This window comes from Trichechus manatus, unplaced genomic scaffold (genome assembly GCF_000243295.1).
Source record: "Trichechus manatus latirostris isolate Lorelei unplaced genomic scaffold, TriManLat1.0 scaffold00262, whole genome shotgun sequence".
NCBI classification, from domain to species: domain Eukaryota; kingdom Metazoa; phylum Chordata; class Mammalia; order Sirenia; family Trichechidae; genus Trichechus; species Trichechus manatus.
In genome coordinates this window covers 2,235,128-2,253,200 of record NW_004444198.1, presented here as the reverse complement: position 1 = coordinate 2,253,200, position 18,073 = coordinate 2,235,128, and the positions used below count along the sequence as shown (strand labels likewise).

Sequence of the window (18,073 nt, the reverse complement as noted above, 5' to 3'; positions counted from 1 at the left end):
TCACAGAGGCAGAATTTACAACATACAGGAAAATCACACAACATTGGGAAGCATGGCTCAGCCAAACTGACACACACATTTTTTGGGGGACATAATTCAATCCATGACACATATATATGTATAGAAAGAGTGAGAGAGATTTATCTCATGGAAATGGCTCACGTGGTTGTAGAGGGTAGCAAGTCCCAAGTCTGGGGGTTAGGTAGCCCGCTAAAGAGGCTTCTCCTGACTCATCGTAGCTGCAGGGGCTGATGAACCAACGATCGGCAGGGCAGACAGCGACGAGCCGGATGCAGGATCCAGAGTGAGCAAAAGCCAGCACGCTATGCCAGAATGTCCATATATATTGGATGCAGGTCACACCCCTGAGGAAATTCCCCTTACAACTAACTGATTGGCTGATCACATCAGATCACATCATGGAGGTGAATACATTATATCACAAAATGGAAGATAACTATATCATTACATAACAGCCAAATTACATCATTACATAACTGCCGAACGATATTATTATGTAACTGTCAAACTGTATCATCACATAACTCTCAAACCACTGAGAATCATGGCCTACCCAAGTTGACATACAATCTTATTCATCACATACTTTTTACCCATCAATATTTGTGGTGTAAAATTAATACCTGTTACACGTATAAATTTTTGATATTAGTTCAAGACTCAGTATCATATTATCTTTAATTTAGTAAAAGATTCTCTATCAGGCTACTGGAACAATCCTCCACTCATCATTCTAAAAACTCTGCATTTCTAAACTTAAATATTATCTACTTTAGATTTTCCTGATTATGAAAATAAAATTCTATGTATTCTCAAAGTATTCTTCAATGTTCCCTATTATCTTCTTATTCTGGCATATGAATGTATCTTTGGAAGTAAGACTGACTATTGCTTATGAAGGGGATGCTATTACTTCTTGAAAGATGAAGCTCATCTCTTTTCCAAGCTTTATACATCACAAAGAGGACAACAGATGATCACAGCAATTAAAGATGCTTAGGAAAAGGAAAATGATCAGAGATGTGAGCTGAGACTGATGCACGAGGATAGTAATTTCACACTTAATAGGAAAAAACAGAAAAACAGCCTGTAGAACAGCAGGGAAGTAGGTAAATAAAACACAATTTGGCCATGTTAGGGTATTACGTCCTTATAGATCAGGCTTTGAGTCATATTTAACAATATAGGAAAATGTTCCCGCCACATACAGTATTAAATGAAGAAAGGAGAAAATCTACAAAAGTTTTTCATCACCATTTCATAATGCACAAGTAGATTTAACAGTGGATGCTGAAATTATGGTTAACACTTTCTTTAAACATTGACATATTTTCCCCATTTCTACAATGGGTTTCTAGTTGCTAATACACGCAGGGGAAAGATTATAAAAAATACTTAAGGAAACTTTCTTCAAGTTACTTCTGTAAACCTTATCCTAACCAAACACCCGAAAGCAAACTTTTATAGTAAGAACCAATGTAAATCTGCAGGAAAAATTGAGCCCAAATCCCTTACTTTCCAGTTAAGGCTCAGGATCAGTTTGAACTTAAAATTCTAGAAATAAGACTCTCAAGAACAATCACTTTCTATAATGGCTCAATTCTGGTTGTTATAAAATACCAACTCCTAAGATTATGAGGTGTGATGAATTACTTAGTATGGCCTTTCTCATCACGGTCTTGTAACTCCCACCCAGGTGACTGGGCAGGGCTGTGCAAGTAAGATAATTGTGGCCTACCAAGAGGATTGTCAGTTTTGCTTTAAAACAGAGTCAACTCCAGAGCAGAGAGAAGAGTCCACTGCCACCATGGATGGAGAGACTTTCAGTAGAGACCCACAGGAGATGATGCAGTGGGTTTCCTGGCCCACGGAGTGAGACAGCTGAGTGCTTTTGGGCAGAGAGTGAGGGCCATGGAGAAGCCTATGCCTGACCCAAGAATTCGGGACTTGCCAGCCTCCATAACTGCAGGAGCCATTGCCTTTATACGATTTGTGAGTTCTGTGGGACTTTGCAGGGCATTAGGGAACCTACAGATGGGAGGGAGAGTACTGAGAGGAGAGGGAGTAGTTGATGTTAGGGATGATGGAGTGGTTCAGCAGCTTGGAAAAGCTGGACATTTGGGACATCTTGGACCTCCGTCTCATAGGAACCAGCTTTGTGCTGATCCTTATAAATTATTCATTTAGGTTAAAATAAAATAATAAGACATACTCAAGATAAAATTGACAATTACTCTAAAGTAGGTTTCCCATTAGTTAGCAGCTAAATATATATTTTGTTCCAAATTAAGGTGAAGAATGTGTATGTGATGAAGATTTGCTATGATACTCACATGCATGTGACTACGTAAACGGAATACTAATTGCTCTTTCAAACTACGTCAAATGGCCTCAATTAAAGCCATTTGGATTGGGTGTTGTTAACTTTTGTTTATATCTCTTGCAACAAGAACAAGCACAGCATTTCAGTCACTCTCTGTAAGCGTTTTATGGAGGGGACTATGTCTTATTCAGCTTTGTATTCCCAGTTGCTGACACAGTGTTTAATACATAGTAAAGGTTCAAAAACTGTTGGAAAAATGGAAGAACTAGATGTCAAATATCATCCAGATCATCTAAGCACATTATGCCTGTCTTGTTCCTTTCCATATTCTATTTTTATAATCTCTAAATCTAATTACTCTCTATTCCTGTAAATTTAATTTTGCCATGGGTCTATATCTGTTTTATCTTATAGATTTATTGAAATCTTTTCCATTATTCCCTCTCAAGGTGTAGTAATTTTTTTTTTAAATCCTGTCTTAAACTATCATCCTGAAGTACCAATTCTTTTTATTTCAAAAGTGGTTCTTACCCTTTTGTGGCTATGGACCCTTTGGGAATCTGAGGAGAGCTGTGGATGCTCGCTACAAAAATGCACATACATACACTTTATGAAGTATGCACAAATTTTTCATATTTAAGGTGCTTCAGAGAGCCCCCTCAGGCCCATTCGAAGACTCTAAGAACCACTGGTTTACATGTTTTGGCTTATTATTATATAAAAGCTCCTATGGATTTGTCACTTAGCATGCCTTTAAACATCACTTTTAAAAGATAAAACTTGTTACCAGAACTAGAGAGGGATAAATCGATACAACCTTTCTTTACTTGCCAGCTCTGGAACTGGAAGATATACTGAATTAGTCAACAAACACGGGAGTTCTTTCCACAGAGCAGTCGCTGTACTAGTAACTGGCAACACAACAATGAACAAGATATGGCCCCTGCCGTAATGGTACTCACAGTATAAGGATAGTGCGTCAAAGACAGACAGTATGGTGTGATCGAAGAATTAAGGCTGGACAGGGAAGTTAGAAGGCTGATTTCATAAACAAGATAACACCTTGGATTAGGATGGTGGCTGTTGAGCTGAAAGACTGGAAGACTAGAATGATCCCAAAGGAGTAAAATCAACAGAGGTTGGCCATTATGTTGGAGTCAAACATGATGCTGAGGTTTCCATACTGGATCCTCTGAGCTGGGGACCACAGGATGAGTTCACGTGTAGACAGGTTGAGTTTTTCTTGCTTATAGGATATGAGGTAGTCCTATCTAGCAGACAGCTGGATGTATGGGTCTGAATTTTTAGAGAGAGATCTAGGCTGTAGACTGGTCACTGGAATATAGACAGAAACAAAAACCATGGTAGAAGGTGTGGTTGCTCAGGGAGAAGAGAACCCAGGATAGACACTTGGAAGAATCAAGAAGAATCTGAAAGAGGCAGAGAAAGAGGTCAGAGGAGAAAACGAGGAGAGTGTGCTGTCCCAGAACTGGTTCCTTTCTTCTTCAGGTGCCACTATAATCTTATAATCTATTTTCCTAAAGGAAGTTTCTCTGAATTCTTAGGGCATCTTTAATCTTAAAATTAGAGGAGAGCCATGTAAACAAAAATATTTATAAACATTTTATAATACGGTCTTGCTATAAATCAAAATAAACGTGTGCACGTTAATTTTGTGTGTACACATTATAGCACACATTATCCAAAAACCCATTGCTGTTGAGTCGATTCCAACTTATAGCGACCCTATAGGACAGAACAGAACTGCCCCATAGGGTTTCCAAGGCTGTGATCTTTACAGAAGCAAACTACCACATCCTTCTCCTGCAGAGCGGCTGGTGGTTTTGAACTGCTGACCTTTCAGTTAGCAGCTGAGCGCTTACCCATTGCACCACCAGGGCCCCTACACACCTTATAGTAGACATTAAAAACAATTAAAATAATAAATATAAAAGGAGTTTGGGAATAAGTGAAGTGATATCAGATACTAATGCTTTCAGCACATAATACCATATCTTTAAGCCCACAGTTAAGAAGATAAACTCTTGAAGTAAAACTATACATTGGATCATCTATATTTTTAAAACATAGTTATCTTTGTGCATGTGCTACAATTTAAAAAGTACCTTTACTATGATCCTATATTAATTCTTACATCAAAGCCATACTGTAGGTAAGACAAGAATTATTATCCTCCTTCTGCTGATGAAGAAACTGATGCTCAGAGAGGTGAAGAGATTATTCTAGAACCACATTCCAGAAAGGGGCAGTGTTCTTTCCATTATGCCATGATGCTCTCATGTGGGCCAATGCCACTAAGAGAAACAATTTTCCTATCCTATCAACTTCAAGTACAAACAGTAAGTAAGTGTGAAGGTATGTCTGTGTATGTGTGAGAGAGAGAGAACGGTAAAGAGGAAGGAGATGGAGAGGGGAAAGAAGAGGAAGAGACGTAAGGAAAGAAATGAACGAGGAATGAGAATGCCGTGGAGTATCTTTCCTTTGCACTAGTATCCTCAGTGGGCTGGCTGTATAAAAACAGTTTTGCAAATGGGTGGCTATAGAGCAGGAATGCAATAAGCAGTAGACTCACCAAGTCGGCTATGTCTGATCTCCTCTGGTGAGACAGGTCGCAGTTTTCTTTCTGCTTTGATTTCTTCTAATATTCTTTCATGGAGGCTCCGTGGGCGTGGTGGGGTTGGTTTTAGTTTTCTGGCTGAGGCCTTGAAAATAAAAAGTAATGGCTAAAGACTTGAGTCATTGTTCTTAAAATTTTTTTTCCTGAATTCCACTTATACAGTATAGTACTATGAAATTATATTTCACTGATTGAAATGTTACTAGATAATGCACTTAGAAGACATTTTTTCAAGTTATTAAATATCAAGATTCCTAAAGCAGTAGGGAGATAATTGGATTTCACAGTGATTTAGTCATACGTGCTCAAGTAATTTTAAGCAGTTAGTTTTGCTAAAGTTATAATTATGTTCCCAATATACTAGGACAATAAGCAAGAAATTGAAATGTAAGCTACCCTTTACACTTTATCTATTACTGTCTTTGGGCTGCCTGGGTGGTGAAAACAGTACAGGGCTCGACTACTAGCTGAAAGGTTGGCAGTACAAACCTGCCCAGAGGTACGTTGAAGACAGGCTTGGTGCTCTGCTTCTGAAAGGTCACAGCCTTGAAAACCCTGTGGAGCAGTTCTACTCTGTACACATGGGGTTGCTATGAGTCAGAACTGACTTGACAGAAACTAACAACAACAATTATTGTCTGAATTTCTGAGTAACTCGACACAGCCTTCTGAGTTAATTATGATCATCTTCCTTTTGTAGTTGAGGAAGTCAAGGCTCAGGGAGGCTGATGATCTTGCTCAGAGACATGCGGCTGCTAAACTGCAGAGCTAGTGTGCAAACCTAGGTCCACTTGACACCACGCTCTTTCTACTGACATGACCTACCTTCTTAAAATCATTTCCTCGGTGGCCTCTTTCCCTTCATCTAAAAAGGATCTTAAAAAGGGATCATTAATTATGCTTTAGATGGACACTAACTGGGAAGGAACCACCATTCCCTTTCTGGTCATTTAACAGACATAGGTTTAAGAGGCTTTGGTGAGCACTGGTTATCTTGCCAGAGGGAAAAGAAGTGAAGAACAGAGGAAACAAACCAACATTCAAGCCAGATTAGAATATTTTGACTCTATGAGCACTAGAAAGAATCTCGTTAACAGAGGAAGATATTTACTATGAAAGTGGATGCACAGCAGGTGGATTTACTGTGAAATAGGATCAACATGACAATTTAATCAAGGCGGGTATTAGTACTACCAACTAAACTGGAAGGGTAATACTCCCTGAGAACTATCCATTATTAAATTTAGCTGGTATGACAGAAGGTATTCAGCCCGATTTTGTACCACAACCAAGTTGTTTGAGTTAAAACATCCTAAGGCAGCCTTACAGTGAATAATTTTAAATATTTTTTGTGACATAAGAATGTGATTTACACAGTTGGGCTTCTTGAGTCTAAGAAGAACAGTTCAGTGTGAAAACTGACCACCAGGCACAGCTGAATTCCAGAGATGATACCCTAAAAGGAGACTGAGTTGTCATGCAGTTCTCAATCAAGAGAAGTGTGTCACATTACATACAGGGTTTAGAGGAGGTCTTGATCGGATAAAATCCAGGATGATTTCATGAGCACTTTTTTTTAACCGAGGTGGAATATCACCATTCACCTGTAAGGAGAGAAAAGGTAGACTCATTTTAGGTTTCTGGGTATAGCTATTATCTCAACATATGTCAAAAAATTAATTTATCTCTACCAAAGACACATTTCAAATTAATAAACTGGAGAAGTAAATGGCTGTGTGATTAAAAGAAAAATAAATACGCAGAAATGAAGGAAATCCAAGTTCAGTTTAGTTTTATCATTCTGGGAAATTGTATGCAATAACATCCTTTCAATAATAAGTTTCTGCAATTATGAATGTGAACTGAGTAAATAATATTTATATATTAAGTATTTTACAATTTAAAAAGTCTTTCACCTAAACGCAGAACAGAATTTCAAATTCTCATGGACTCCAGATTTCTGGAGCCATGGAGGGTGGATGAATCTCTGAAATTATTGCTCTGAGATAATCTTTAAATTTTAAACCAGAATATCCCCTGAAGTCTTCTTAAAACCAAACAACAGTTTAGCTTAACTAGTAAAAAATGTCTGCCTTGAGCATTATGCTCTTTTAAGATCTATATGGGATCAAATCAACAACAGCAATGTGAAAGATTAGGTAGGAAACTCATGCTAATGTGGGAAGAACAAATTGGAAAGGGAGGATAAGAATGGCTGTGCAACTTGAAGGGTGTAATCAATGTCACAGAATTGTACATGTAGAAATTGTTGAATTGATGTACGTTCTGCTGTGTATATTCTCAATAGCAACAAAAATAAACTATATATAAATATGTATATATGTACACATACACACACACAGAGATCTATCTTTCACCTCTCATTTCATGCTCGTAAAAACCTTAGGAAACAGGAAGGAAAGGTGACATCATTCACATTCTGTAACTAAAACTCAGAGCAGAGAGGGTCTCTGCCTGTACTCACAGAGTGAGAAGAGTTTGCGTAGGCCCGGGCTGTGGCTTCTCCTCTAATGGCCTCTCTTTTTAAATCCATGTGTTAAAAATGTTTTTCTTTGAGAAATTTAAAAAGATGCAGAAAACCACATAAAATAACCTAAATACACATTCTGACCACCCAGAAGGAACAGCTGTATTTGGTCATATTTGTTTTCCACTCTTGCTTCAAAAAAATGGAACTTTGACTGTCACTTCCAGTCCCCTTCCCCTCCCCAGATGCAACCTCTCTCCCCTAAGTTTAGTGTGTGGGGCAAGTCAGCTGGCTTCGGACCAGCACCCAAGGCCCTCTTACTCCCTGCTGGCAAGCATGGATTTGGTTCAAGGATCCCCACCTCCCAGACACGAGCTTTAGAAGTAAATGCTGGCTGACCTGAGCCAAACACATGGTTGCTAGTAATTGGTTAAGCAACTTGAAGCAAAGCCAAAGTCTTAACGTGATGCCACCCCACTAGCGGATTTCATACTATATAAGGTTTTTAAAAATCCTCACTGTACAAAACTTACTGCCGAACTGTTTTCCACAGGGGCTTTACCATTTTAGATTCCCACAAGCAATGGATGAGGGTTCCAATGTCTCTACATCCTCACCAGTACATTATTTTCCATTTTGTTGATCACAGCCATTCTACTGGGGATGAAGTGGTATCTCACAGTGCTTTGATTTGCATCTCCCTATTAAGTAATGACTTTGAACACTTTTTCATTTGTATATCTTATTTGTTGAAATTTCTATTCAATTCCCTTTGCACATTTTTTGATTAGGTTGTTTGCATTTTTGTTGTTAAGCTGGAGTAGTTCTTCATATATTCTGGATGTTAATATTGGTTCCCCAACATTTCTCCAATTTGTAGGTTCTCTCTTCTATTTTCATGTTTTTACTTTAACTTTGTTTCCATCTCAAAGGCAAGCTTTAGAGAATGGATTAAATGAGGCCAAGGTCGTAGGTTCCATTCTCAAAACATGCACATTAACTTCAGTTTCCTCATTAGTCAGAAACTGGATCCTGTATCCCAACTACAAAACGTGGGTCACTGCTCACAGGGGGATGGCATGCCAGTATTGCTGCAACTTAGGGGGAGTCCTCACCAGTATGAGCAACAGTAACTTAGCCTAAATCCCATTCTGTGCTGGGTCAGTGAAATTAAGTTCACAGAAATGCAAAACACTTCCTAAAACAAGCTGCCTGAACTGCAACTATATATGATTCCTAGATGAACACAAATGAGGCACAATGCCTTAAGTAAAAGCTTTTATTACACAAAAAAGAACATTCTTTTTGTAAATTTTAAGACATCTACCCTGAACTCAATGTTGTTTTTGAAATAACACTTTTTTAGACAGCTGAATTTGGAGTTAAACAGATGATAAAAAATTTATTAACATATCTGCAAACACATTAGGCTCAAATTAAAAATACCACTCAGCATAGTGTTCCAGGTACAACAGAGCATGAGTGAAAATGCTTTGTGTTTACTCTTTACAAAAATATTTGTTTTAAATGAAATTAGTATGTGGCATTATGTTGATAAGAGAAAAACTTACCCAGTGTTTGAATGATTAAATATGAATAGATGAGTTTCCATTCTCTTTACTTAGCCTAAAACTTGAAAATTTTCTCCATATGAAACAGGTCACCACTAGAATCACCTGGCCCTTAGGACAGGTACTGGGTGTGTATTGATCTTTATACCTACACCAGCCCCTTGCACAGGAGGAGTTCAATATACACTTGTCCAAGTGAACTGTATTCAATTAGCCAGACAGAAAAGAAAAACAACAATGGCTAGAGCAAAGCAGAAATATCTGTGTTTTCTTTTCCCCTTTACTTCTGACCCACAATCTCCAGGTTCAAAAAAATGTATTATTTACAGCTAAATATACTAGATTGAAGTGGCAAGGAGATGCATCACTCATAATCATCATAAAGGACACAATTATAATATCACCTGCCATTCCGAAGCTTAGAGCCCTCAACAAACGAAATTTTTAAACCACTTGATCTTTGAAAAAGTAACATTTTTCCTATTTTAAAGCAAATCAGAATCACTTTTAATAACGTAAGACCACAACTAAAAATGTACAAAGCCAACCTATAGTTTAGTGATAAATACTGGATCCCTAATAACATTTCAAAAAGGTTCTCTTTTATTTAAAGAAAAACATCTCTAACATTGATACAAATTTTCTATATATAAAGAATAATTACAGATCAATAGGAAAGACTAAAAACACAAAAGAAAAATGTACAGAAGACATAAAAAAGACCACTACTAGGAAAAATTACACAGCGCTTGTTGTTAGTTGCTGTCAAGTTGGCTCCAATTCATGGTGATCCCATGTACAGCAGAATGAAACGTTGCCCACTCCTGTGCTATCTTATCGCTGGCATGCTTAATTGAGTCCACTGTTGCAGCCAATGTATATTCTGAGTGCCTGCCAACCTAGGAGGTTCATCTTCCAGCGCTATATCAGACAATATTGTCTTGTGGTCCACAGGGGTTTTCATCGGCTAATGTTTGGAAGCAGATCTCCAGGCCTTTCTTCCTAGTCTTAGTCTGGAATCTCTACTGAAACCTGTCCACCATGGGCAGCCCTGCTGGTATTTGAAATACCGGCCGCATAGCTTCCAGCATCACAGCAACACATAAGCTACCACAGTATGACAAACTGATAGGATTTTTTATCTTGGCACCTTTTTAATATTATCTCATTTGATACACATAGCAATCCTATGAGGTAGTTATTACTTCCATTTCACAGATGAGAAGGCACACAGAAGTGAAGTAACATGTCCAAAACTCATTAAGCGGCAGAGCTAATACCGCAACACAGGCGTCCTGCTTTGACAGTGAATGCTCTTAAACATCATACATACTGCCTAACAGATTTAAAAGATGTTCCACATTACTCATAAAGAAATGGTAAATTAAATGAGAGAACTAGTAGATAGAAATTTGATAATATAAGACTGTACTGGTGAAAAGCAGGGAAAAGTCATCCCTATATTCTTTAAAAAAAAAAAAACTTTATATGAATGAAATCATACATATGCTTTCTCTTGAGTTTGGCTTCTAGTGCTCACCATTATGTCTGTGAGATTCAATTATGCTGCTATATGTACGAGCAGTTCATTTTCATTGCTATTATTCCATTTATGAATATACCACAATTTATGTACTCATTTTACTATTGATGGACATTTGGGTTATTTACACATTATGGCCATTACAAATAATGCTGGTAGGTATATTCTTGTACATGTCTTCTGGAGCACATATGTACACCTATCCTATTTAAGACATCTTTGTCTACCTGAAGGTCACGGAGATATTCTCCTATATTACCTTTTAGAAGCTTTATTGCTTTACAGTCACAAATAGGTCTAAATCCACATAGAATTGTTATTTTTAGCATGTGCATGGTGTGAAGTAAGGGTCAAGATGCATTTTTCTCCCGTGAAGAAATCTGACTACAAACTATTTATTTAAAAGACCATCCCTTCTCTACTGTTTTACAATGTCCACCTTGTCATTAACCAAGTGAACATATATGTGTTGATCTGTTTCTGAGCTCTTTATGCTGTCCCACTGTCTATTTAATTGTCCTTGAACCAATACTACACTATCTTAATTAGTATAGCTATGTAATAAGTCTTGATAACTTGTGCCATTATTCTTTCAATTTTGTTCTTTTAAGATTGTCTTGGCTATTCTTGCCCTTTGCATTCCATATACACATCAGCCTACCAATTCCACCTTCCTCCACATGTCTGCAGGGTTACTGAGTTTGTATTAAATTTATAGATATATTTGAGGAGAACTGGCATCTTTACAATGAGTCGTTTATTCTACGATCATAGTAGATCGTTCCATTTACTTAGGTCTTCCTTAGTTTCTCTAATAATTTGTAATTTCTAAGTAGAGGTTGTACATAACTTTCATTAGATTTACGCCTGTATTTTTTTTTTTTTTGATGCTAACATAATGGTTTTTGTTTTTTAATTATGTAAAATTTAAACAGTTTAAATTTTCTATGCTCATCAAAAGTATTAAGAAAATGATTTGGCAGGCGACAAACTGTGAGAAAATATTCACAAAACATATATCTGACGGAGGACTAGCATCCAGAATATATAAAGAACTACCATAACTCAATAAAAAGATAAACAAACAGACCTGACACAAAGCAAAAGTGGTCAACATCATTACACATCAGGGAAATTAAGACCACAAAGAGATACCACTACAGACCCACCAGAAAGGGTAAACTGAAAAGACTTCCAATACCACATATGTTTTGCGAGGTTGTTGAGCAACTAGAACTCTTACACATTGTTAATAGGAATGTGAAATGTTACAAGTTTGGAAAAAGGTCTAGCAGATTCTTTAAAAAACCAAATATACTTATTATGCAGCAATTCCACTCTTCAGTATTTCCAGGAGAAATGAAAATATATATTCACAAAAAGACTTGTACAAGAAAGTTTCTAAGAGATTTATTTATAATTATACTTAAAAAATTGGAAATAGCTCAGGTATCCAAGAATAACAGAATGGATAAACAAAGTGGAATATATTCATAAAATGGAATATGACTTATCAATATAAAGGAATGAATCACTGTTACATGAAGCAGCACAGATGAATGTAAAAGTATTATGATGTGTCAAACAAGCCTTACGTGCTGTATGAATCCATTATATGAAATTCTACAAGAGATGAGACTACCCTGTGGTGAAAAAGATCAGAACAATGGTTGCCTCTAATGAAGTGAGGGTAGGGATTGACTGAGGAGGCACATGAGGAAACTTTCTGGGGTTACGGTAATGTTCAATGTCTTGAGAGAGGTTTGGGTTACACAGACGTATACATTTTTAAAAAAAATCAAATGTACCCTTAAGATTTGTGCATTTCATTTTACCTACTTTTTTTGTATTCAAATTCTGAATTTATTACCTTTCAAATATGCAAAAAATAAATTTAATTAATTCGGAGATACGTGGGCAACAAATGGAGAGTTTCACAAAGAAAGCCAAGATTCTTCTTTCTCTACAATTATTCCTTAGGTGATTGTTAAAGACAAAACGCATCCAACAATTAAAGAGATGATTTTCCTCAGACTACTGCAATAGGGAGAACATTCACTAATGAGGACACCTCAAAGAAACGGAGAAAACGTAGGGTCTTACAGAAAAGGGAGTTACTGAAGAAGGATGAAGGTGGGTCTTATCCTGAAATATGCAAGAGCAGGTAGTGTTTTGTAGTCACCTATTTCTGGGAACACAAAAAAGTTGGGTATTTCTTAACCATTCCTGTTTTCAGGCAACTCAGTGCTCAGGTAAAGTGCAATATTGTTATGATCTAGACTCACAGCTTTAAATATCATTTGTACCCTCTGTTGAGAAAAATTACCCCAAATTTTAAAGTAAGGCTGGATGAATGCCACATCCTTTCAATATAATTGTTTCACAGGCTCACCAAGAGTTACTTAATACTCTAAGAGAATGTATCTGTGTTTGACTCTGCCACCTACCATTTGACTAGAGCTCAGACATTGTGAAGTTACACCATTAATTTGTAAATTTCTGTTGGAAAAAATAATCCCAAAGATTATAATTTATTGATCCACATGGCATTAACCAGTTTTATACCCAACCTAGCAATTTTATTCCATCATTCCTCTATTAAATTGCCTATAAATCCCCAGCTCCTCAAGCATTCTTTGAATCAGACTTACCATCTTACTGGTTACTTCATTAATTAGAAAGTTGAATAAAATCTTTGATACATGTTCATTTTATTTTTCACTGTACTTTAGATGAAGGTTTACAGAACGAACTAGTTTCTCATTAAACAGCTAGTACACATATTGCCCTGTGACACTGGTCAACAACCCCACGACACATCAACACTCTCCCCTTTCGACCCTTTGCTCCCTACTACCAGCTTTCCCGTCCTCTCCCGCCTTCCAGTCCTCGTCCCTGGGCTGTTGTGCCCCTTTATTCAGTCTTGTTTTGTTTTACTGGCCTGTCTAATCTTTGGCTGAAGGGTGAACCTTGGGAGTGACTTCATTGCTGAGTTAAAAGGGCATACTTTCGGGGTTTCTCCAGTCTCTGTCAGTCCTGTAAGTCTGGTCTTTGTGAATTAGAATTTTGTTCTAAATTTTTCTCCAGCTCTGTCCAGGACCCTCTATTGTGACATTGTCAGAGCAGTCAGTGGTAGTAGCTGGGCACCATCTAGTTGTACTGGACTCAGTCTGGTGGAGGCCGTCGTAGATATGGTCCATTAGTCCTCTGGACTAATCTTTCCCTTGTATCTTTAGTTTTCTTCATTCTCCCTTGCTCCACTGAGACCAGTGGAATATCTTAGATGGCTGTTCACAGGCACATGTTCATTTTATATTTGTATGAGGGTCATGTTTTCACCTTTAAAAAAATTATACTTTGACAGATTTGGAGGTCCCACTCAGATGCCTAAGTGGACTCACCTGATAGAGCCAAGTAACGTTCTTCGCTGAAGAAGTGTTCCTCATGGGCTTTCTAAAGCTAAGCATGTATTATCCTGGCTCCCAGAATGATTCCCAAGCGGCCAAAGAACTTTATCTTGGCTAAGTTTCTGTTTTTCTTTTTTTTGGTATTCTGACTCTGTGTCTTTGTTTTTGCTTCTGGTTCTTAGCCAAGTTTGGTTCTGGTTCTGCACTGCACATGACTGGTAAGTTATTCTCTATTAATGGCACCAGTAATTTGGAATGTGGTTTCACGGTCTGAATGTTTGGTGATGTCTGTTGCCATTTTACGTATATTTTATTTTAAAAGAAAAAACTGTAAACAAATAATGAACTCTAGTTAATTATATGTATGCTGAGATGTCTACAATTTATTGCAAAATGCATCAAAAATAAGATGGATGGATAGGTAGAGGCATGGATAGATAGACAAATATGTGATAAAGCAGATATATGCTTTATATTCTTTATATATGTAGGTATATTCTTGTACATGTCTCTTGGAGCACATATGTACCCCTGTCCTATTTAAGAAATTTTTGCCTACCTCAAGATCATAGAGATACTCCTCCCCTGTGTTACCTTTTAGGAGCTTTATTGCTTTACAGTCACAATTAGATCTAAATCCATGTAGAATTGCTATTTTTAGTATGTTTGGTGTGACTGTGTATGTAAAATGTTAATGATAAAATCTAGGTAGTGGGTACATGGGTGTTTACACATTCAGTTTTGCTTTATGTTTGACAATGTTAAAAATGAAATGTTGAAAATTTCATTTTTAAATTGTTGCTAGTAATAGAATTACTCCCTTTCTTAAAGTCAACTGATTATGAACTTTAACCATATCTACAAAATACTTCCACTGCAACACCTAGATTACTGTTTGACTGAATAACTGGGGACTGTAGCCTAGCCAAGCTGATACATCAAAAAGACCATCACAGTACAAATCAAATTATTTACAAATAATGGCAGTTTTGTTTCGTCCTTGCCTAGGGTGAGGTATTTTATTCCTTTTTCTTACTTTATGGCACTGGCTAGGACCTCTATTATAATGTTGAATAACAAATGGTGTTAACTCACATCCTGATATCAGGGGTAAAGTTTCAATATTTCACCATTAAGTATGAGGAATGCTGTAGAATTTTGTAGATATCCAATATTAGAGTAAGGGAATTCTGGGTGTTTAATTTTTTTAACAGCTTTTTTTAGGTATAATTTACATACCATAACGTTCTTTAAAGTATACAATTCAATGATCTGTAGTAAATTTACAGTTGTGCAACAATCACTACAATCCAATTCTAGAACATTTTCATCATCCCAACAAAGATCCTTTGTGTCCATTTGCAGTTACTGTCCATTCCCACCCTGAGCCCCAGACAACTATTAATGTATACTGTCTCCGTATATTGTTGACCTTTTCTGGTTTTTCATACATATATATTAAAAATAAACCAAACTCATTGCTGTCGAGGCAATTACCACTCATAGTGACCCTATAGGACAGCACAGACCTACCCTGTAGGGTTTCCAAGGAGTGGCTGGTGGATTAGAACTGCCGACCTTTAGGTTAGCAGCTGAGCTTTTAACCACTGTGCAACCAGGGCTCCTTCATATATATAGACTCATATCATTTGTGGTCATTTGCATCTGTTCCCTGTTTGGCCAAAATCTTTTTTTTTTTTTTCCCCATCCTTTTATTCTCAATCTCTTGTAAATAGTATATAGTTATATCTTGTTTTTCTTTTTTTTTTAAAAAAATCCAGTCTGACAATCTCTGCTGTTTGATGGTCTAATCCATTCCCATTTAATGCCATTAGTGAGATGGTTGGATTTACATCTGTCATTTTTGCTATTTGTTTTCTATATGTTGCAGGTCTTATTGCTTCCTCTGTTCCTCCTTTACTGCTTTCTTTTGTATAATTTCTAATGTACCATTTTAATTATTTGGTTGATTTTTTAAACAATATTTTCAAAATTTATTTTCTTAGTGATTTTTCTAGGGATTACAAAATGCATCTCAACATACCACAATATTCTTCAGGTTAATACTAATGTAATTCCAGTAAAATAGAAAAAAATTGTTCTAATGTAATCCCATTTGTTCCTTCCTTTTGTGCTATTATAATGTTATATTCGTTACACTTATGTATATTATAAGCCAAATCATATAGCTTTCTACAATTTTATGTTTCCAATAGAAGTTAAAAGCAGAACAAAGTATACTGATATAGACTTTTATGTTATCCTACATCTCTGAAGTATATCGACAGGGAACTGCCAGAAATTCAAGTCAAATACAGAAGAGGACTGATTTTTGTTTGCTGAACTTGTACCCTGTCACTCTGCTGAATCCTTTTATTAATTCCAGTAGCTTTCTTGTAGAATCTCTGGGATTTTCTATGCATAGGATCATATCATCTGCAAACAGTGATAGTTTTACTTCTTCACCAATGTGGATGCCTTTTATTTCCTTTTCTTGCCTTATTGCTCTAGCTAGGACTTCCAGTACAATATTGAATGAGAGTGGTGATATAAGGGCATTCTCGTCTGGTTCTCATTTTCAAAGGGAATGCCTTCAGTCTCTCTCCCTTGAGAATAATGTTGGCTGTTTTGTATAAAATAAAGAAAACCAAACCCACTGCTGTCGCTTCCAACTCATAGCGACCCTATAAGACAGAGTAGAACTGCCCCACAGAGTTTCCAAGGAGCACCTGGTGGATTCGAGCTGCCAGCCTTTTGGTTAGCAGCCATAGCACTTAACCACTACACCACCAGGGTGTCCACTGGTTTTGTTTATATATTCTTAATTATGTTGAAGACTTTCCCTTCTATTCCTATTTGGCTGAGAGTTTTTATCAGGAATATATGTTGGATTGTATCAAACGTCTTTTCTACACTGATTGATATGATCATGTGGTTCTTTTCTTTTTTATTTATGTGGTGGATTACGTTGACTGATTTTCTAATGTTGAACCATCTTTGCATACATGGTATGAATCCCACTTGGTAATGATGTATTATTTTTTGATATGCTGTTGGATTTTATTGGCTAGTATTTTGTTGGGAATTTTTACATCTATATTCATGAAGGATATTGGTGTATAATTTTTTTTAGTGGTGTCTTGCCTGGTTTTGGTAACATGGTTATGCTGGCTGCATAGAATGTACCCGGGAGTATTCCATCCCTATGTTCTAGAATAGTATGAGTAGAACTGGTGTAAGCTCTTCTCTGAATATTTGGTAGAATTCTCCCACGAAGCCGTCTGGGCCAGGGTTGTTTTTTTTCGGTTGGGAGTTTTTTTTAACGACCTCTTCAATTTCTTCTTTTGTTATGTGTCTCTTCAAATTTTTACTTTATTTTGTGTTATTTTAGTTAGGTCATGTGTTTCTAGAAATTTGTCCATTTCTCCTAGGTTTTCCTATTTGTTGGAGGACAGTTCTTCATAGCATTCTGTTACGATTCTTTTTATTTCGGTTGGTTCTGTTGTAACATCACTCGCCTCATTTCTTATTTGGGTTATTTGCATTTCTCCTTCTTTTCATTTGTCAATTTGGCCAGTGGTTTGTTGATCTTTGAAAAACCCAACTTCAAGTCTTGCTGATTGATTCTATGCTTTTCTGTTTCATTTATTTCTGCACTAATCTTTATTATTTCCTTTCTTCTGGTGACTATGGGCTTCTTTTGCTGCTCTTTTTCTATATGTTGGAACTGTAGGGTTAAGGTGTTGGTTTTGGTTCTTTCTTTTTTTTGATATGGATGTTTATTGGTATAAACTGACATCTGAACACTGCTTTTGCTGTGCCCCAAAAGTTTTGGTATGTTGTGTTTTCATTCTTGTTTGATTCTAGAAATTTTTCATTCAATTTTTTATTTCTTCTATTACCCAATAGTTTTTAAGCAGGGTGTTATTCAGGTTCCATGTATTTGATTTTTTTCCCTTGTTCTTCCTGTTACTGATTTCTAATCTTATAGCATTGTGATCAGAGAAGATGCTTTGTATTATTTCGATGTATTTGAATTTATTGAGGCCTGCTTTGTGGCTTAACATATGGTTTATTCTGGA

At 36.7% G+C, this 18,073-nt stretch overlaps 1 protein-coding gene across 1 annotated transcript in view; it reads right to left on the bottom strand.

The window, feature by feature from the left end:
- Positions 1–18,073, bottom strand: part of SPIRE1 (spire type actin nucleation factor 1) — a 377,419-nt gene that overhangs the window by 47,843 nt on the left and 311,503 nt on the right. The window contains exons 8-9 of the mRNA XM_023724819.1: positions 6,500–6,586; positions 4,938–5,067 (exon numbers count right to left, since the gene is read on the bottom strand). Coding sequence (XP_023580587.1) covers positions 4,938–5,067; positions 6,500–6,586 — 217 coding nt within the window. The remainder of the gene's footprint in view (positions 1–4,937; positions 5,068–6,499; positions 6,587–18,073) is intronic.